This window comes from Panulirus ornatus, chromosome 10, assembly GCF_036320965.1.
Source record: "Panulirus ornatus isolate Po-2019 chromosome 10, ASM3632096v1, whole genome shotgun sequence".
Lineage (NCBI taxonomy): Eukaryota > Metazoa > Arthropoda > Malacostraca > Decapoda > Palinuridae > Panulirus > Panulirus ornatus.
In genome coordinates, this window is record NC_092233.1 from 36,809,399 (window position 1) to 36,833,061 (window position 23,663).

At 40.8% G+C, this 23,663-nt stretch overlaps 1 protein-coding gene across 2 annotated transcripts in view; it reads left to right on the plus strand.

Annotated features, from left to right (window-relative positions):
- LOC139750904 (TAF5-like RNA polymerase II p300/CBP-associated factor-associated factor 65 kDa subunit 5L) overlaps positions 1-5,746 on the plus strand; it is a 233,290-nt gene extending 227,544 nt beyond the window's left edge. For both annotated transcript variants that reach the window (XM_071665789.1, XM_071665788.1), the window contains one exon: positions 4,389-5,746. In XM_071665789.1, the coding sequence (XP_071521890.1) occupies positions 4,389-4,554 (166 nt within the window). In that variant the 3' untranslated portion in view covers positions 4,555-5,746. The remainder of the gene's footprint in view (positions 1-4,388) is intronic.
- The last annotated feature ends 17,917 nt before the right edge of the window (positions 5,747-23,663 follow it).

Below are 23,663 nucleotides of genomic sequence, written 5' to 3' on the forward strand. Positions count from 1 at the left end.
TATGTAGCATTTATGGATCTGGAGAAGGCATATGATAAAGTTGATTGAGATGCTCTGTGGAAGGTATTAAGAGTATATGGTGTAGGAGGCAAGTTGCTAGAAACAGTGAAACGTTTTTATTGAGGATGTAAGGCATGTGTACAAGTAGGAAGAGAGGAAAGTGATTGTTTTTCAGTGAATGTTGGTTTGTGACAGGGGTATGTGATGTCTCCAATGTTGTTTAATTTGTTTATGGATGGGTTGTTAGGGAGGTGAATGCAAGAGTTTTGATGAGAGTGGCAAGTATGTGGTCTGTTGTGGATGAGAGGGCTTGGGAAGTGAGTCAGTTGTTGTTCGCTGATGATGCAGCGCCGGTGGCTGACTCAGGTGAGAAATTGCAGAAGTTGGTGACTGAGTGTGGTAAAGTGTGTGAAAGAAGAAAACTGAGAGTTAATGTGAATAAGAGCAAGGTTATTAGGTACAGTAGGGTTGAGGGACAAGTCAATTGGGAGGCGAGTTTGAATGGAGAAAAACTGGAGGAAGTTAAGTGTTTTAGATATCTGGGAGTGGATTTGGCAGCAGATGGAACCATGGAAGTGAGTCACAGGGTGGGGGAGGGGGTGAAAGTTCTGGGAGCGTTGAAAAATGTGTGGAAGGCGAGAACATTATCTCAGAAAGCAAAACCGGGTATGTTTGAGGGAATAGTGGTTCCAACAATGTTATATGGTTGCGAGGCGTGGGCTATAGATGGAGTTGTGCAGAGGAGGTTGGATGTGTTGGAAATGAGATGTTTGGGGACAATATGTGGTGTGAGGTGGTTTGATCGAGTAAGTAATGAAATGGTAAGAGAGATATGTGGTAATAAAAAGAGTGTGGTTGAGAGAGCAGAAGAGGGTGTATTGAAATGGTTTGGTCACATGGAGAGAATGAGTGAGGAAAGATTGACATAGAGGATATAGTGTCAGAGGTGGAGGGGATGAGTAGAAATGGGAGACCAAATTGGAGGTGGAAGGATGGAGTGAAAAAGATTTTGAGCGATCGGGGCCTGAACATGCAGGAGGGATGAAAGGCGTGCAAGGAATGTAGTGAAGTGGAACGATGTGGTATACTGGGATCGAAATGCTGTCAATGGATTGAACCAGGGCATGTGAAGCATCTGGGGTAAACCATGGAAAGTTTTGTGGGGCCTGGATGTGGAAAGGGAGCTATGGTTTCGGTGCATTATACATGACAGCTAGAGACTGAGTGTGAATGAATGTGGCCTTTGTTGTCTTTTCCTAGTGCTACTTCGCACACGTAGGGGGTTGTCATTTCATATGTGGCGGGGTGGCAACGAGAATGAATATTGGCAGCAAGTATGAATTATGTACATGTGTATATATGTATATGTCTCTGTATGTACATACATGTATGCATTGAAATGTACAGGTATGTATATGTGTGTGTGTGGATGTGTTTGTATTTATATCTGTATGTGGGTGTGTTGGGCTGTTTTCTTGCGCTACCTTGCTAAGACAGGAGACAGCAACAAAGTATAATAATAATGATATTAAAAACAAAAACACCTGTTTTTCTAAGTATTTCTCACACACATTCTTCAAGGCAAACACCTGATGCACACTTTACTACTTCTGAAACCACTCTGCTTCTCCTCAGTCTGATGCTCTGTACATGCCTTCACCCTCTCAGTCAATACCCTCCCATACAACTTAGCAGGTATACTTAACAAACATGTACCTCTGTAGTTTGAATACTCACCTTTATCCCCTTAACCTTTATACAGTAGCACTAAACATGCATTCCGCCAATCCTCAGGTACTTCATCATGATTATTACATATATTGAATATTCCTTACCAACTGATCAGTAACACAGTTGTCCTGTTTCATGATGAATTGAAGTGCAGTACCATCTGCTCCCACCACCTTGCCACATTTCATCTTCTGCAAGGCTTTTGCCATTTCTTCTCTCTTCACCAAATCAGTCTCCCTAATTCTTTCACTTTGCACACCACCTCTAGCAAAACACCCTGCATCTACCACTCTGTCATCAAACACATTCAAGAATTCTCCAAAATACTCACTTCATCTCTACCCCTTTTGCCCTTCACTGATGTTCTCATTTTTTCTCTTGTCTTTTGCACATTATTTGCCTACAAAACATCTTTTTATTCCTTCCAAAGTATAATGATACACTCTCACCCTCATCCTCATTTGCCCTCTTTTTCATCCCCTGCACCTTCCTCTTGACCTCCTGCCACTTTTATTTAAACATTTCCATATCATTTCCACTCCTTCCCTGTAAGTATTGCCCAAACACCTCTTTTTTCTCTTTCATTAGCAACTTTACTTCTTCTTCCCACCACTCATTACCCTTTCTTGCACACACCATCACTGGTTAAGCACCCTAAATACCTCCCATTCCTCATCCACACTTCTCGCTTCATTTGCTCTCAACTTTTGCCGTTCTACTCTCAATCTCTCCTGGTATTACTTCACGCAAGTCTTCTTTCAAAGCTCACTTACTCTCACCACTCTTTTATCCCAGAGATTGTTTCCTCTCGTTCAATTACCTCTACAGATCTTCACCCTCAGCTCCTCAAGAAAGTGATCAGACATTCCACCAGCTGCCTCTCTCAGCACATTTACAGTCAGAAGTCTCTGTTTTGCATGGCTCTCAATTAATACATTATCAAATAATGCCCTTTGACCATCTTTCCTACTCACATACATATACTTTTGTATATCCCTCTTTTTAAACCAGTTATTCCCAGTCTCCAGTCTTGTACCAGTACATGAACTCCACAAGTTCTTCACCATTTCCATTCTTAACACACAATATCCAATGCACCCCAATTGTACCCTCAACTGCCAAGTTACTTACCTTTGCATTTAAACCACCCATCACTAATACCCGGTCTCATGCACCAGAACTGCTAGCACAGCCACTCAGCTACTCCCAAGCACTTGCTTCTCATGATCTTTCTTCCTGCGGCCAGGTGTAGAAGCACCAATAATCACCCATCTCTCACCATGCACTTTCACTTTTACCCAGACCAGTCTAGAATTTACTTCCTTACACTCTATCACATATTTCCACAACTGCCATTCCTTACTTAGCTCTTGTGCTTTCACTAAACCCTGACTTGACTGCTGTGACATTTCTAAACCATTCTTCTCCTTTACCCTTGAGCTTCGTTTCACTCAGAGCCAGAACATCTAGGTTTCTTTCCTCAAATGTACTACCTGTGTCTCCTATCCTCTCATCTTGGTTACATCCATGCACATTCAGACACCACAGTCTGAGCCTTCAAGGAGGTTGTGCACTCCCTGCCTGGCACCCTATTCTGTTTCCAATTTTAGAAATAAAAAACAAGAAGGGGAGGGTTTCTAGCCCCCTGCTCTGGCCCCCTTTAGTCGCCTTCTATGACATGCAGGGAATACGGAGATAGAATTCTTTTTCCCCTACCTCAGGGATGAAAGAAATATATATACATTTCTGATTGCTGTTTCCCACATTAGCGAGCTAGTGCTAGGAAGAGATGAAGAAAGGCCACATCTGCTCACCTTGCTTATCTAGCTATCGTGTGTAATGCATCGAAACCACAACCCCCTATCCACAACAAGGCCCCACAGACCTTTCCATAGTTTACCTGGATGCTTCACATGCCCTAGCTCAGTCCATTTACAGCACATTGAACCCAGTATACCATGTCATTCCAATTCACTCTATCCTGTGCACACTTTTCACCCATGTGCATGTTCAGGCCCCAACTGCTCAAAATCATTTTTATTCTGTTTTTCCATCTCCTACTTGGTCTGCCCATTCTCCTTGTTCCCTTCACTTCTGACACATGAATCCTCTTTCCTCTCTTTCCATATGTCCAAACCATTTCAGCACACTCCTTTGCTGCCTCAACCACTTGCTCTTTGTTACCAGACATCTCTCTAACCCTTTTATTACATACTCAACCAAACTATTTCTATGTAGATATGCATATACATATTTATACTCTAGCCTAAGCCAGGTACCCATTTTATTAACCAACCCTTAGGGGAGGATGAACAGCTGGGTTGATTGTTGACTGAATACTACAGCCTATGCATTCGACCCTGGGCAGATTATGAATGCGCCATGGTCAGCGATGCTAATTTGGTGATAGGTTAGGGATGATGTTGACTCCCAAGTCCTTCTCACACGTATAATCCTAAAGCTTATTTCCTCATAGGTAATATATTGAGGCTGTCTTATGCTTTGTTGTATCTTTATTGCTTACATTTGCTTGGATTATATTTATGTGTGAGTGTGTGTGTAATAATAGAATTATAAAATGTTGCATTGAATATTATTATTTTGATTCTCATTGGAGTGAAATTATACTTGTAGCTGTTCATTGTTTGTATTCACAGTGATGGAGGATCTGCATGGGAGCTGAATGAAGTGTGCCAGGCTCAATGTAATGGAAGTACAAATGGAGGAATGGGCAACAATGGAGGAGGGGGACAACTACTTCATATGTCTCTTACTTCACATAACTACCTCACTGCTGTCATTGCCCTTGATGTTGAGAGATAAGGTCTGACCATGTGTAATTTAATTTATAACACTTTAAGATTTCTACTGTAGCTGCTGTGGATTAGTATCACTACAGCTGCTGTAGAGCGGTATCACTATTGTTACTGTAGATCAGTATCACTATGGCTGCTGTGGATCAGCATCACTGTGACTGCTGTGGATCAGCATCACTATGGATGTTGTGAATCGGTAACGCTATGGATGTTAGCAATTAGCATCACTATGGCTGTTGTGGATCGGTATCACTACAGTTGCTGTTGTGCAGTATGTTTTTGGCTGGTATGAATCAGTATCACTGCTGTGAAATTATGTGACAAAACAAAATTTTCAACATAGAGGTATATGACTTTTAATTTTGCTTTCATATTTCCTGCCATGTCTTATCCCATTCATAGAATGAATGTATATTAATGATTGTAGAAACATTTTACTTAGATTTCTTTATCATAGTTGTAATTAACCTTTTATTTTGCTCTTCCTTTATCTTTATCTTTTTGTACTTCAATCACTCTCATTTTTCACATGTTTCATTCAACTTAACATACCTTGCCCTTTGGAATGTCACTCTTCCTCAACACCTCATGATGCCATTATGATTCATGCCACCTATAAAAACAAGAAATCCTATAAATTTTTTTTACTGCTTTAACCCCAGACAGACGTGAATGCAGCTCACACCAAACAATCTCCTTGATTGGACAGTCTCTACTGCTGAGCAAAACTCCATCCATTCTAGGCATCACATATGAGACACACATGATATTCACTCCCCACACCAGCAGCATAAGCACAAAAGCAGCACACAAACTAAATGCCTTCAGAATACTATGTGGCACCAGATTTTGAAAACATGTAGAATCCCTCAAGATACTACACAAACAATTCATCTGCTGCACTTTAAACTATACCTCATCTGCCTGGTCTTCCACCCTCTCAAAAGCAAGTACAACAAAGCTGCATACCACATCTAGGGTAGATAGCTTAGATAGTAGGACAGCAACTGTTGAGATGAAGTTGGAAGATACTTCCACCTTCTAACCTGTGAGGAAAAGTTGTCATTGCGTTACTGAATAACCTACTAACAATGGACTCTCCACTCACCATAGGTGTAGCATACTAAATGATGAATTACAGGATAATCGTAGCATCATCCTGATCAGGGACTCTATAGTGAGACATCAGGACCAGGATTCCTGTGTGAAGGGTAGAAACAGGAAGAACTGTTGTTATCCAGGTGCTAGGATAGAACACATCCTAGGTAAGTTTGACGACATAGTCTCAAACAATCCTGAGGATGTGATTTTTGTTGTTCAGGTGAGGATGAACAATGCAGTTGATGGGAAGTCAGAAGAAAATCAGCGAAGTATAGGGAGCTTATTGACAAGTTCAAAGAAAGTTGTAGAAAGCTTATAATATCGGGATTGCTGTCAAGGTATGACATCAGTTCTTGTACCCTCAGTAGAATGCTGGGAATAAACAGAAGAATTAAAGCTCTGTGTAGGGAGGATAGTGTGTTTAGTATAGACCTGTGGGACCATTTTAGTCATGACAGATCTCTGTATGCTAGGGATAATCGTTACTTAAATGGAATAGGGAAAGCCCACCTTGGCAGAGTATTGGATGAGAATATAAGGCTGGGGGGGGGGGGGGGGGGGGGGGGGAATAGAGATAAACTACTCAGGAGAGTGAATCACGGTCTAGCTAATGAAGGAACTAGGAGGGTGGGGGAGGATAAAGGGGTAACTGTGGAAGGCGAGTTGGTGTGGGGGGAATCTGAGTATGAATGGGATCTGAGGAACAAGGCATCCACTTTGACTGCTATAAAGGTAGCAGTAGAGGATGGATGGGACCTTGGTAATAGGGATCCTTGGGGAGTAGCAGTAACCTTACAGGCAGAGGAATTAGCAAAGAAAGGTCACTGCAGGTCAGCTCTCAGATAACTGTTAGGGTCCAGTGTAGGGAGGGTCAGAGTAAGGTGATGAACTCAAAACAGATGGAGAACTGTCTCTCTCCCACTGCTGCCCACACAGACATTAACAGTGATAATACAAACACACATATCAATGATAAGAAAAAGGCAAATTCAGTCCAGAAATCAACTCCAAGGAAAATAAGTTTAATATGTACAAATGCCCAGAGCATCATTACAAAGTGCAGTGAACTTATATCCTATGCAATTACTGAAAAACCATACATTATTGCAATTTCAGAGATGTAGGTAAACTCTGAGAATAAACACTTAATTGCTGAATTAGCAATAGAGATAAACTACTCAGGAGAGTGAATCACGGTCTAGCTAATGAAGGAACTAGGAGGGTGGGGGAGGATAAAGGGGTAACTGTGGGAGGCGAGTTGGTGTGGGGGGAATCTGAGTATGAATGGGATCTGAGGAACAAGGCATCCGCTTTGACTACTATAAAGGTAGCAGTAGAGGATGGATGGGACCTTGGTAATAGGGATCCTTGGGGAGTAGCAGTAATCTTACAGGCAGAGGAATTAGCAAAGAAAGGTCACTGCAGGTCAGCTCTCAGATAACTGTTAGGGTCCAGTGTAGGGAGGGTCAGAGTAAGGTGACGAACTCAAAACAGATGGAGAACTGTCTCTCTCCCACTGCTGCCCACACAGACATTAACAGTGATAATACAAACACACATATCAACAATAAGAAAAAGGCAAATTCAGTCCAGAAATCAACTCTAAGGAAAATAAGTTTAATATGTACAAATGCCCAGAGCATCATTACAAAGTGCAGTGAACTTATATCCTATGCAGTTACTGAAAAAGCAAACATTATTGCAATTTCAGAAATGTGGGTAAACTCTGAGAATAAACACTTAATCGCTGAATTAGCAATATCCAGATACAAACGATTTATGAAAGATTGCTTGCACAGGGTAGTTGGTGGAGGTTTGATCTACAGTGATGACACTGAAGTGTAATTAAGCTATGGAAAGTAGACAAAAACATTTACGACTTTATATTGACATTACCAACATGTTCAAAAGTAAACTATGTCTTCGTTATTTACAGATGTCCTAAGCAAAAAGATAACAGTAAGATGTTATAGTAAACAGTAAAGAGGTTATGATGATAGGAGACTTCAACGGTCCAAACATAAACTGGAACATGTTAACAGGTGACTGAGAGGGAACAAGATTAATGGAACTGATTGAAGACACTTTTGTAGAGCAATTGATTAAAAAACAATCAGAGATAAAAGCATTCTTGATCTTGTCCTCACCAGTGACACGAACTTAATCAGTTTTTGCGAAGTAGGCATGAGTTTGTCAAGCAATGATCAGAGTTTGATTAGATTAGAGATGAATTTAGATTTTGAAGTAAATAACAAACTCTTAAACCCTGATTACAGGTGAGCAAATTTTGAAAACAGACAAAATTCGCAGTACCTATTGGACAAAACTTCTTGACATTCATACAGTAGAGGAAATGTGGAATTACGAAGAGAACTTGCAATATGGATGAATAGAATGACTAACTTGCCAAAAGATAACATATAAGTAATTCAGATCAATGGGAAGTGATGAGCATTGCCAGAAATTAATCAGAATCCAAAGAGAGTGTAAGGTCATAAGACAAAGTAAAAGTGAGGAAGAAAAAAGACTTTCCTTGAAAGTTAAGAATACTCCTAAGGAATTCTTTAAATATATGACAAAAAAAAAAAAAAAAACAGTAAAAGAAGGAATTGGACCATTGTGAAATGAACATGACACACTAGCTACTGACAACAAGGAAATGGCTACCATTCTAAATCATTCCTTTAACTCTCTATTCACAATTGAAGAAAGATCTTGAATACTGCCACCAGTGAAAATGTTTCAAGGATCTAATGAAGAGTTGAAGGTTAAAGAAATAAAGAGATCTGAAGAACTTGAATACCTGGATCAATTAAATCCCAACAAGTCCAATGGCCCAGATAACTTAGCACCAAGATTTTCAAAATAGCTTAGGAGACAGCTAATATACCCATAACAAAAATATTCAACAAAATTCTATCGGATGGTCAGGTGCCAATATTCTGAATATTCTGAACAAGGTCAATAAAGTAAATCAAGAACATCTTTTTGAAATACAAGAAAATATGGTTACCAGGACAAATGAAATAAAACTCAAAGCTAAAAGATGTAGTATGGACGTGAGAAAAAGGTTCTTTCTTATAAGTGTTTTGAGCACTGGAATAAGTTACTGTCAGACGCAGTGAATGCTAAGACTATAACTACCTTCAAAAGTTCTTTAGACAAATGTTTTAGAGATTTGGGTATGCTCTGAGAAAAATGCCAGACATAAACTGTTTAAATGACATTGGTAATGGGGAGACTAGAAGGCTAATGTGCTGCAGCGGGGAGTTAATGATAACTTAAACAACTGCTGAGCGGAATTACATTTTTTTCAAGTTAAACTTGCTTTTTTTTAACCGGACAATCCAGTTGTGGGCCAATCAGGCCTCTTGTCATCTGCCTTTTTCATGTAAATGCACAAAATAGTTCCCATAAAACAATCACTGGCTGCCTTGCAATCACAAACACTCAGCACCTTCACAATGAAACGAAGATCCTTCTAGTAAAGTCCCACCACATCATACTCAGCACTCAGTTCTATACAAGAGCATAGAAGCTATGTATGTAAGCTATGCAAGCTATGCCAACGCCAGTCCATGCATGATATACCTGTGATATCATCTCCAACCAGTAGGGAAACTCTTAATCATTACATCTGAGCAAATCACAGCTTTGGCTGGAAACTTTGCCAAGCCAAGAAAATGCCAGGTGAGGATATTCCCTCAAAGGCCCAGTCCTCTGTTCTTAACGCTACCTCGCTATCACAGGAAATGGCGAATAGTATGAAAAATATATATATATATATATATATATATATTTTTTTTTTTTTTTTTATACTATTTGCCATTTCCCGCGTTAGCGAGGTAGCGTTAAGAACAGAGAACTGGGCCTTAGAGGGAATATCCTCACCTGACCCCCTTCTCTGTTCCTTCTTTTAGAAAATTAAAAAAAAAAACAAGAAAGGGGAGGATTTCCAGCCACCCGCTCCCTCCCCTTTTAGTCGCCTTCTACGACACGCAGGGAATACGTGGGAAGTATTCTTTCTCCCCTATCCCCAGGGATATATATATATATATATATATATATATATATATATATATATATATATATATATATATATATACATATATATATATATAAAGAGTGTGGTTGAGAGAGCAGAAGTGGGTGTTTTGAAGTGGTTTGATCACATGGAGAGAATGAGTGAGGAAAGATTGACCAAGAGGATATATGGGTCAGAGGTGGAGGGAACGAGGAGAAGTGGGAGACCAAATTGGAGGTGGAAAGATGGAGTGAAAAAGATTTTGAGTTATCGGGGCCTGAACATGCAGGAGGGTGAAAGGCGTGCAAGGAATAGAGTGAATTGGAACGATGTGGAATACCAGGGTGGACATGCTGTCAATGGATTGAACCAGGGCATGTGAAGCGTCTGGGGTAAACCACGGAAAGTTCTGTGGGGCCTGGATGTGGAAAGGGAGCTGTGGTTTCGGTGCATTATTACAGGACAGCTAGAGACTGAGTGTGAATGAATGGGGCCTTTGTTGTCTTTTCCTAGCGTTACCTTGCACACATGGGGGGTAGGGGGTTGTTATTCCATGTGTGGCGAGGTGGTGATGGGAATGAATAAAGGCAGACAGTATGTATTATGTATGAATTATTCTCCAGATCCATAAATGCTATGTACAAATCCATTTGCTTTTCTAAGTATTTCTCACATACATTCTTTAAAGCAAACACCTGATCCACACATCCTCTACCACTTCTGAAACCACACTGCTCTTCCCCAATCTGATGCTCTGTACATGCCTTCACCCTCACAATCAATACCCTCCCGTATGATTTACCAGGAATACTCAACAAACTTATACCTCTGTAATTTGAGCACTCACTCTTATCCCCTTTGCCTTTGTACAATGGCACTATGCAATTATTCCAGCAATCCTCAGGCACCTCACCATGAATCATATATACATTAAATAACCTTACCAACCAGTCAACAATACACTCACCCCCTTTTTTGATAAATTCCACTGCAATACCATCCAAACCTGCTACCTTGCTGGCTTTCATCTTCCGCAAAGCTTTTACTACCTCTTCTCTGTTTACCAAATCATTTTCCCTAACCCTCTCACTTTGCACACCACCTCGACCAAAACACCCCATATCTGCCACTCAATCATCAAATACATTCAACAAACCTTCAAAATACTCTCTCCATCTCCTTCTCACATCACCACTACTTGTTATGACCTCCCCATTAGCTCCCTTCACTGAAGTTCCCGTTTGTTCCCTTGTCTTACACACTTTATTTACCTCCTTCCAAAACATCTTTTTATTCTTCCTAATATTTAATGATACTCTCTAACCCCAACTCTCATTTGCCCTCTTTTTCACCTCTTGCACCTTTCTCTTGACCTCCTGCCTCTTTCTTTTATACATCTCCCACTCATTTGTATTGTTTCCCTTCAAAAATCGTCCCAAATGCCTCTCTCTTCTCTTTCACTAATACTCTTACTTCTTCATCTCACCACTCACTACCCTTTCTAATCTGCCCACCTCCCACCCTTCTCATGCCACAAGCATCTTTTGTGCAAGTCATCACTGCTTCCCTAAGTACATCCCATTCCTCCCCCACTCCCCTTACATCCTTTGTTCTCACCTTTTTCCATTGTGTACTCAGTCTTTCCGGGTACTTCCTCACACAAGTCTCCTTCCCAAGCTCACTTACTCTCACCACTCTCTTCACCGCAACATTCTCTCTTCTTTTCTGAAAACCTCTACAAATCTTCACTTTCGCCTCCACAAGATAATGATCAGACATCCCTCCAGTTGCACCTCTCAGCATATTAACATCCAAAAGTCTCTCTTTCGCATGCCTATCAATTAACACATAATCCAATAACGCTCTCTGGCCATCTCTCCTACTTACATATATCTCTCTTTTTAAACCAGGTATTCCTAAACAACAGTCCCTTTTCAGCACATAAATCTACAACACTGAACACCCCATGTATACCAATTATTCGCTCAACTGCCACATTACTCACCTTTGCATTCAAATCACTCATCACTATAACCCGGTCTCATGCATCAAAACCACTAACACACTCATTCAGCTGCTCCCAAAACACTTGCCTCTCATGATCTTTCTTCTCATGCCCAGGTGCATATGCACCAATAATCACCCATCTCTCTCCATCAACTTTCAGTTTTACCCATATCAGTCTAGAGTTTACTTTCTTACACTCTGTCACATACTCCCACCACTCCTGTTTCAGGAGTAGTGCTACTCCTTCCCTTGCTCTTGTCCTCTCACTAACCCCTGACTTTACTCCTAAGACATTCCCAAACCACTCTTCCCCTTTACCCTTGAGCTTTGTTTCACTCAGAGCCAAAATATCCAGTTTCCTTTCCTCAAACATACTACCTATCTCTCCTTTTTTCTCATCTTAGTTACATCCACACACATCTAGACCTCCCAATCTGAGACTTCGAGGAGGATGAGCACTCCCCGTGTAACTCCTTCTTCTGTTTCCCCTTTTAGAAAGTTAAAATACAAGGAGGGAAGAGTTTCTGACCCCCCCGCTCCCGTCCCCTTTAGTCGCCTTCTACGACACATGAGGAATGCGTGGGAAATATTCTTTCTCCCCAATCCCCAGGGATACCCTAGATATATATATATATATATATATATATATATATATATATATATATATATATATATATTTTATTTTATTTTTATTTTGCTTTGTCGCTGTCTCCCACGTTAGCGAGGTAGCGCAAGGAAACAGACGAAAGAATGGCCCAACCCACCCACATACACATGTATATACATACACATCCACACATGCAAATATACATACCTATACATCTCAATGTACACATATATATACACACACAGACATATACTTATATACACATGTACATAGTTCATACATTCTGCCTTCATTTATTCCCATTGCCACCTTGCCACACATGGAATAACAATCCCCTCCCCCCTCATGTGTGTGAGGTAGCGCTAGGAAAAGACAACAAAGGCCCCATTCATTCACACTCAGTCTCTAGCTGTGATGTAATAATGCACCAAAACCACAGCTCCCTTTCCACATCCAGGCCCCACAGAACTTTCCATGGTTTACCCCAGACGCTTCACATGCCCTGGACTTTCGCCCCCTCCCCCACCCTGTGATTCACTCTCTTTTGCAGGCCTATCAGCAAGTAATTCAATAACGCTCTCTGGCCATCTCTCCTACTTACATACGTATATTTATGTATATCTCTCTTTTTGTACATGTATGTCTATGTATGTATACGTTGAAATGTATAGTTATGTATATGTACGTATATAGGGGTGTATGTATATACTTGTGTAAGTGGGTGGGTTGGGCCTTTCTTTCATCTCTTTCCTTGCGCTGCCTCACTAATGCAGGAGACAGCGACAAAGTATAATAAAGAATAAAATAGATAAATATATATATATATATATATATATATATATATATATATATATATATATATATATATATATATATATATATATATATATATATATTATATATCTATATATATTTATTATTTTTATTATACTTTGTCGCTGTCTCCCGCGTTTGCGAGGTAGCGCAAGGAAACAGACGAAAGAAATGGCCCAACCCCCCCCCCATACACATGTATATACATACGCCCACACACGCAAATATACATACCTACACAGCTTTCCATGGTTTACCCCAGACGCTTCACATGCCTTGATTCAATCCACTGACAGCACGTCAACCCCGGTATACCACATCGCTCCAATTCACTCTATTCCTTGCCCTCCTTTCACCCTCCTGCATGTTCAGGCCCCGATCACACAAAATCTTTTTCACTCCATCTTTCCACCTCCAATTTGGTCTCCCTCTTCTCCTTGTTCCCTCCACCTCCGACACACATATCCTCTTGGTCAATCTTTCCTCACTCATCCTCTCCATATGCCCAAACCACTTCAAAACACCCTCTTCTGCTCTCTCAACCACGCTCTTTTTATTTACACACATCTCTCTTACCCTTACGTTGCTCACTCGATCAAACCACCTCACACCACACATTGTCCTCAAACATCTCATTTCCAGCACATCCATCCTCCTGCGCACAACTCTATCCATAGCCCACGCCTCGCAACCATACAACATTGTTGGAACCACTATTCCTTCAAACATACCCATTTTTGCTTTCCGAGATAATGTTCTCGACTTCCACACATTCTTCAAGGCCCCCAGGATTTTCGCCCCCTCCCCCACCCTATGATCCACCTCCGCTTCCATGGTTCCATCCGCTGACAGATCCACTCCCAGATATCTAAAACACATCACTTCCTCCAGTTTTTCTCCATTCAAACTCACCTCCCAATTGACTTGACCCTCAACCCTACTGTACCTAATAACCTTGCTCTTATTCACATTTACTCTTAACTTTCTTCTTCCACACACTTTACCAAACTCAGTCACCAGCTTCTGCAGTTTCTCACATAAATCAGCCACCAGCGCTGTATCATCAGCGAACAACAACTGACTCACTTCCCAAGCTCTTTCATCCCCAACAGACTTCATACTTGCCCCTCTTTCCAAAACTCTTGCATTCACCTCCCTAACAACCCCATCTATAAACAAATTAAACAACCATGGAGACATCACACACCCCTGCCGCAAACCTACATTCACTGAGAACCAATCACTTTCCTCTCTTCCTACACGTACACATGCCTTACATCCTCGATAAAAACTTTTCACTGCTTCTAACAACTTGCCTCCCACACCATATATTCTTAATACCTTCCACAGAGCATCTCTATCAACTCTATCATATGCCTTCTCCAGATCCATAAATGCTACATACAAATCCATTTGTTTTTCTAAGTATTTCTCACATACATTCTTCAAAGCAAACACCTGATCCACACATCATCTACCACTTCTGAATCCACACTGCTCTTCCCCAATCTGATGCTCTGTACATGCCTTCACCCTCTCAATCAATACCCTCCCATATAACTTACCAGGAATACTCAACAAACTTATACCTCTGTAATTTGAGCACTCACTCTTATCCCCTTTGCCTTTGTACAATGTCACTATGCACGCATTCCACCAATCCTCAGGCACCTCACCATGAGTCATACATACATTAAATAACCTTACCAACCAATCAACAATACAGTCACCCCCTTTTTTAATAAATTCCTCTGCAATACCATCCAAACCTGTTGCCTTGCCGGCTTTCATCTTCCGCAGAGCTTTTACTACATCTTCTCTGTTTACCAAATCATTTTCCCTAACCCTCTCACTTTGCACACCACCTCGACCAAAACACCCTATATCTGCCACTCTATCATCAAACACATTCAACAAACCTTCAAAATACTCACTCCATCTCCTTCTCACATCACCACTACTTGTTTCACCTCACCATTTGCGCCTTTCATTGAAGTTCCCATTTGCTCTCTTGTCTTACGCACTTTATTTACCTCCTTCCAGAACATTTTTTTATTCTCCCTAAAATTTAATGATACTCTCTCACCCCAACTCTCATTTGCCTCTTTTTCACCTCTTGCACCTTTCTCTTGACCTCCTGTCTCTTTCTTTTATACATCTCCCATTCAATTGCATTTTTCCCTGCAAAATTTGTCCAAATGCCTCTCTCTTCTCTTTCACTAATATCTTACTTCTTCATCCCACCACTAACTACCCTTTCTAATCAACCCACCTCCCACTCTTCTCATGCCACAAGCATCTTTTGCGCAAGCCATCACTGATTCCCTAAATACATCCATTCCTCCCCACTCCCCTTACTTCCATTGTTCTCACCTTTTTCCATTCTGTACTCAGTCTCTCCTGGTACTTCCTCACACAAGTCTCCTTCCCAACCTCACTTACTCTCACCACCCTCTTCACCCCAACATTCACTCTTCTTTTCTGAAAACCCATACATATCTTCACCTTAGCCTCCACAAGATAATGATCAGACATCCCTCCAGTTGCACCTCTCAGCACATTAACATCCAAAAGTCTCTGTTTCGCGCGCCTGTCAATATATAATATATATATATATATATATTATTATTTTTTTATTTATTTTGCTTTGTCGCTGTCTCCCGCATTAGTGAGGTAGGACAAGGAAACAGACGAAAGAAATGGCCCAACCCACCCACATACACATGTATATACATACACGTCCACAGACACAAATATACATACCTATCATCTCAATGTACACATATATATACACACACAACATATATACACATGTACATAATTCATACTGTCTGCCTTTGTTCATTCCCATCGCCACCCCGCCACATATGAAATAACAACCCCCTACCCCCTCCTGTGTGGGGAGGTAGCGCTAGGAAAAGACAACAAAGGCCACATTCGTTCACACTCAGTCTCTAGCTGTCATGTAATAATGCACCAAAACCACAGCTCCCTTTCCACATCCAGGCCCCACAGAACTTTCCATGGTTTACCCCAGACGCTTCACATGCCCTGGTTCAATCCATTGACAGCATGTTGACCCCGGTATACCACATCGATCCAATTCACTCTATTCCTTGCTCTCCTTTCACCCTCCTGCATGTTCAGGCCCCGATCACACAAAATCTTTTTCACTCCATCTTTCCACCTCCAATTTGGTCTCCCACTTCTCCTCGTTCCCTCCACCTCTGACACACATATCCTCTTGGTCAACCTTTCCTCACTCATTCTCTCCATGTGCCCAAACCATTTCAAAACACCCTCTTCTGCTCTCTCAACCACGCTCTTTTTATTTCCACACATCTCTCTTACCCTTACATTACTTACTCGATCAAACCACCTCACACCACACATTGTCCTCAAACATCTCATTTCCAGCACATCCATCCTCCTGCGCACAACTCTATCCATAGCCCACGCCTCGCAACCATACAACATTGTTGGAACCACTATTCCTTCAAACATACCCATTTTTGCTTTCCGAGATAATGTTCTCGACTTCCACACATTCTTCAAGGCTCCCAGAATTTTCGCCCCCTCCCCCACCCTATGATCCACTTCCACTTCCATGGTTCCATCTGCTGCCAGATCCACTCCCAGATATCTAAAACACTTTACTTCCTCCAGTTTCTCTCCATTCAAACTTACCTCCCAGTTGACTTGACCCTCAACCCTACTGTACCTAATAACCTTGCTCTTATTAACATTTACTCTTAACTTTCTTCTTTCACACACTTTACCAAACTCAGTCACCAGCTTCTGCAGTTTCTCACATAAATCAGCCACCAGCGCTGTATCATCAGCGAACAACAACTGACTCACTTCCCAAGCTCTTTCATCCCCAACAGACTTCATACTTGCCCCTCTTTCCAAAACTCTTGCATTCACCTCCCTAACAACCCCATCTATAAACAAATTAAACAACCATGGAGACATCACACACCCCTGCCGCAAACCTACATTGACTGAGAACCAATCACTTTCCTCTCTTCCTACACGTACACATGCCTTACATCCTCGATAAAAACTTTTCACTGCTTCTAACAACTTGCCTCCCACACCATATATTCTTAATACCTTCCACAGAGCATCTCTATCAAGTCTATCATATGCCTTCTCCAGATTCATAAATGCTACATACAAATCCATTTGTTTTTCTAAGTATTTCTCACATACATTCTTCAAAGCAAACACCTGATCCACACATCATCTACCACTTCTGAAACCACACTGCTCTTCCCCAATCTGATGCTCTGTACATGCCTTCACCCTCTCAATCAATACCCTCCCATATAACTTACCAGGAATACTCAACAAACTTATACCTCTGTAATTTGAGCACTCACTCTTATCCCCTTTGCCTTTGTACAATGTCACTATGCACGCATTCCACCAATCCTCAGGCACCTCACCATGAGTCATACATACATTAAATAACCTTACCAACCAGTCAACAATACAGTCACCCTCTTTTTTAATAAATTCCTCTGCAATACCATCCAAACCTGTTGCCTTGCCGGCTTTCATCTTCCGCAGAGCTTTTACTACATCTTCTCTGTTTACCAAATCATTTTCCCTAACCCTCTCACTTTGCACACCACCTCGACCAAAACACCCTATATCTGCCACTCTATCATCAAACACATTCAACAAACCTTCAAAATACTCACTCCATCTCCTTCTCACATCACCACTACTTGTTTCACCTCACCATTTGCGCCTTTCATTGAAGTTCCCATTTGCTCTCTAGTCTTACGCACTTTATTTACCTCCTTCCAGAACATTTTTTTATTCTCCCTAAAATTTAATGATACTCTCTCACCCCAACTCTCATTTGCCCTCTTTTTCACCTCTTGCACCTTTCTCTTGACCTCCTGTCTCTTTCTTTTATACATCTCCCACTCAATTGCATTTTTTCCCTGCAAAAATTGTCCAAATGCCTCTCTCTTCTCTTTCACTAATAATCTTACTTCTTCATCCCACCACTAACTACCCTTTCTAATCAACCCACCTCCCACTCTTCTCATGCCACAAGCATCTTTTGCGCAAGCCATCACTGATTCCCTAAATACATCCCATTCCTCCCCCACTCCCCTAACTTCCATTGTTCTCACCTTTTTCCATTCTGTACTCAGTCTCTCCTGGTACTTCCTCACACAAGTCTCCTTCCCAAGCTCACTTACTCTCACCACCCTCTTCACCCCAACATTCACTCTTCTTTTCTGAAAACCCATACATATCTTCACCTTAGCCTCCACAAGATAATGATCAGACATCCCTCCAGTTGCACCTCTCAGCACATTAACATCCAAAAGTCTCTGTTTCGCGCGCCTGTCAATATATAATATATATATATATATATATATATATATATATATATATATATATATATATTATTATTTATTATTTATTTTGCTTTGTCGCTGTCTCCCGCATTAGCGAGGTAGGACAAGGAAACAGATGAAAGAAATGGCCCAACCCACCCACATACACATGTATATACATACACGTCCACAGACACAAATATACATACCTATACATCTCAATGTACACATATATATACACACACAGACATATATACACATGTACATAATTCATACTGTCTGCCTTTGTTCATTCCCATCGCCACCCCGCCATATATGAAATAACAACCCCCTACCCCCTCCTGTGCGCGAGGTAGCGCTAGGAAAAGACAACAAAGGCCACATTCGTTCACACTCAGTCTCTAGCTGTCATGTAATAATGCACCAAAACCACAGCTCCCTTTCCACATCCAGGCCCCACAGAACTTTCCATGGTTTACCCCAGACGCTTCACATGCCCTGGTTCAATCCATTGACAGCACGTTGACCCCGGTATATCACATTGTTCCAATTCACTCTATTCCTTGCCCGCCTTTCACCCCTCCTGCATGTTCAGGCCCCGATCACTCAAAATCTTTTTCACAGCATCTTTCTACCTCCAATTTGGTCTCCCACTTCTCCTCGTTCCCTCCACCTCTGACACATATATCCTCTTGGTCAATCTCTCCTCACTCATTCTCTCCATATGACCGAACCATTTCAAAACACCCTCTTCTGCTTTCTCAACCACGCTCTTTTTATTTCCACACATCTCTCTTTTACCCTATTATTACTTACTCAATCAAACCACCTCATACCACATATTGTCCTCAAACATCTCATTTCCAGCACATCCACCCTCCTCTGCACAACGTCTATCCATAGTCCATGCCTCGCAACCATATAACATTGTTGGAACCACCATTCCTTCAAACATACTCATTTTTGCTTTCCGAGACAATGTTCTCAACTTCCACACATTTTTCAACGCTCCTAGAATTTTTGCCCCCTCCCCACCCTATGATTCACTTCTGCTTCCATGGTTCCATCCTCTGCCAAATCCACTCCCACATATCTAAAACACTTCACTTCCTCCAGTTTTTCTCCATTGAAACTTACCTCCCAATTGACTTGTCCCTCAGCCCTACTATACCTAATAACCTTGCCCTTATTCACATTTACTCTCAACTTTCTTCTTTCACACACTTTACCAAACTCAGTTACTAGCTTCTGCAGTTTCTCACATGAATCAGCCACCAGCACTGTATCATCAGCGAACAACAACTGACTCACTTCCCAAGCTCTCTCATCCACAACAGACTTCATACTTGCCCCTCTTTCCAAAACTCTTGCATTCACCTCCCTAACAACCCCATCCATAAACAAATTAAACAACCATGGAGACATCACACACCCCTGCCGCAAACCTACATTCACTTAGAACCAATCACTTTCCAAAGCTTTTACTACTTCTTCTCTGTTTACCAAATCATTTTCCCTAACCCTCTCACTTTGCACACCAACTTGACCAAAACATCCTATATCTGCCACTCTATCATCAAACACATTCAACAAATCTTTAAAATACTCACTCCATCTCCTTCTCAAATCACTTCTACTTGTTATCACCTTCCCATTAGCCTCCTTCACTGAAGTTCCCATTTGTTCCCTTGTCTTACACACTTTATTTACCTCTTTCCAAAACATCTTTTTATTCTCCCTAAAATTTAATGATACTCTCTCACCCCAACTCTCATTTGCCCTCTTTTTCACCTCTTACACCTTTCTCTTGACCTCCTGCCTCTTTCTTTTATACATCTCCTACTCATTTGCATTATTTCCCTGCAAAAATCTTCCAAATGCCTCTCTCTTCTCTTTCACTAATGATCTTACTTCTTCATCCAACCACTCACTACCCTTTCTAATCTGCCCACCTCCCACGCTTCTCATGCCACAAGCATCTTTTGCGCAAGCCATCACTGCTTCTCTAAATACATCCCATTCCTCCCCCACTCCCCTTACCTCCTTTGTTCTCACCTTTTTCCATTCTGTATTCAGTCTCTCCTGGTACTTCCTCACACAAGTCTCCTTCCCAAGCTCACTTACTCTCACCACTCTCACCATATATATATATATATATATATATATATATATATATATATATATATATATATATATATATATATATATGGTGAGAGTATATGTATATGTATATATATATATATATATATATATATATATATATATATATATATATATATATATATATATATATATATATATATATATATATACATATATATATACATTGAGATGTATAGGTATTATATGTGCGTATGTGGACGTGTATGTATATACATGTGTATGTGGGTGGGTTGGGCCGACTCTTTTTTCTGTCTCTTTGCGCTACCTCGCTAATGCAGGAGACAGCAACAAAGTATAATAGTAATAATGATATATATATTTATTCATTATACTTAATTGCCATTTCCCGCATCAGCAAGGTAGTGCCAGGAAACATACGAAGAATGGCTCATCCACTCATATACACATATACATACTTATATGCTCACACAAGCACATATACATACATATACATGTCAACATATACACATATACACAGACATATACATATATACACATGTACATGTTCATACTTGCTTGCCTTCATCCATTCCGGTGGCACCCCATCCCACAGGAAACAACATCGTTACCACCTGCTTCAGAGAGGTAGCACCAGGAAAACAGACGAAAAATGGCCACATTCACTCACGCTCAGTCACTAGCTGTCATGTTTAATGCATCAAAACCATACCTCCCTGTCTAGATCCAGGCCCCACAGACCTTTCCATGGTTTAACCCAGATGTTTCACATGTCCTGGTTCAGTCCATTGACAGCATGTTGACCCCGGTATACCATATCGTTCCAGTTCACTCTATTCCTTGCACAGTTCTCACCCTCCTGTATGTTCAGGCCCCAATCGCTCAAAATCTTTGCTTTTCAAGTTCCATTCCTTCGACCTTTTCAAGTTTTTATGGTTCCATTCTATTTATTTGGCTTTTCACCAAAAATGTAATCCCTCAAAGTACCTAGCCTATCACCAGAATTATAAAATAGATATCTACAGCTATCAAAATTGCCTTTAAGTGTATGGAAAAGGAGATATTATCCCTCAAAGTACCTAGCCTATCACCAGAATTATAAAATAGATATCTACAGCTATCAAAATTGCCTTCAAGTGTATGGATAAGGAGATATTCATTATAATATTTATGCAAAGGGAGAGAGTCATGAAGAGCGATTTGGTGAAGAGAGAAGAGGTGATGAAACCCTTGCATAAAATGAAATATGATAAGGTGACTGGTGTAGATGGTATTGCAGCTGATTTTCTTAAGAAAAGGGGATGATTTTATCGTTGATTGGTTGGTTAGGATTTTCATCGTATGAATCATGGTGTTATGCCTCAGTATTGGCAGAAAGAGATACCTTGTGGAAGGTCTCAAGAAAATATAGTGTGAGAGGAAAGCTGCTTGAAGAAGTGATAAGTTTTTATCAAGGCATGTGTGTGATTAGGAAAAGAGGAAAGTGAGTGGCTCCAATTGAAGGTTGGTGTATGGTAGGAATTTGTGATGTCACCATGGCTGTTTAATTTGTTTATGGATGGGATGGTGAGGGAGATAAATGTGAGTGGCTCCAATTGAAGGTTGGTGTATGGTAGGGATTTGTGATGTCACCATGGCTGTTTAATTTGTTTATGGATGGGATGGTGAGGGAGATAAATGCAAGAGTCTTTGAAAGAGGGGTGAGTACATAGTCTGTAGTGGATGAGGAGGGCTTGGAAAGTGAGTTAGTTGTTTGCTGCTGATACAGCACTGGTGGCAGATTCAAATGAGAAACTGCAGAAGTTGGTGACTTGAGTTTGGAAGAATGTGTGAAAGGAGGAAGTTGAGAGTAATACGAATAAAAGCAAGGTAATTAGGTTTAGCAGGGTAGGGAAACAGGTTAGTTGGGGTGTGAGTTTGATTGGAGAAAATCTGGAGGAGGTGAAGTGTTTTAGATACCTTGGGAGTGGATATGGATGTGAATGGAACCATGGAAGTGGAAGTGAGTTATGGTATAGGTGAGGGAGTGAAGGCTCTGGGAATATTGAAGAATGATTAGAAAGAGAAGTCATTATCTGGCATAGTGAAAATGAGTACGTTTGAAGTTATGGTATTCCCAACAATGTTGTATGGATGTGAGTCATGGGCTACAGATGAGGATGTGCAGAGGAGCATGGATATTTTGGAAATGAAATGTTAAAGGAGAATGTATGGCGTGAGGTGGTTTGTTCATGTAAGCAAAAAAAGAAGAAAGAGTGTGGTTGAGAGAGTTGAAGAGGGTGTGTTTCATTGGTTTGGACATGTGGAAAGAATGAGTCAGAGGAGATTGACAAAAAGGGGACACTGAAAAGGAGACCAAATTGGAGATGGAAGAATGAAGCAAAAAAGATTTTGAGTGATTGGGGCCTGAACATGCAGGAGAGTGACAGGTGTGCATGTCGTAGAGTGAACTGGAATGATGTGGTATACAGGAGGTAATGTGCTATCACTGGACCAAACTAGGGTATGTGAAGTGGCTAGGAAAAACCATGGAAAGTTGTGTGGATAGAGGGCTGTGGTTTTGATGCATTGCACTCAGCAACTAGAAAATGGATGTGAACAAATGCAGGCGACCTTTATCTGTTTCTGACACTACCTCACTAACATGGGAGATGGCGATCAAGTATTAGGAAAAAATCAAACACTGATCAGAGTATACATTATCATTTTCGTCATCCCCCCAGAGGAAATATACCTTTAGAAGAGAAGATCCAAAAGTAAGCAACAAAGGATGTACCTGACATATGGGAGATGAACTACATAGAAGACAGCATCCATAGATTTACTTATTTCCAAAGAATCAGGGAAGAGCATGAGCTTATTTTTCTATGTGGATTGATTCAACATTGTTAGTATTAATCATTAAAACAGGCAGGAATCGGTCATCAAAAAATTTGATTATTTAGAATTGTGAAGAAAATCATTAATAATTGGGTTGTAGATGAGTGGAGCAAGTTAAGTGTAGGAAGGCTGAATACAGAGTATATAAAAAATTCAGGATGTAAAAATGGTAAGAAATACAGAGATGAATGTCATCAGAA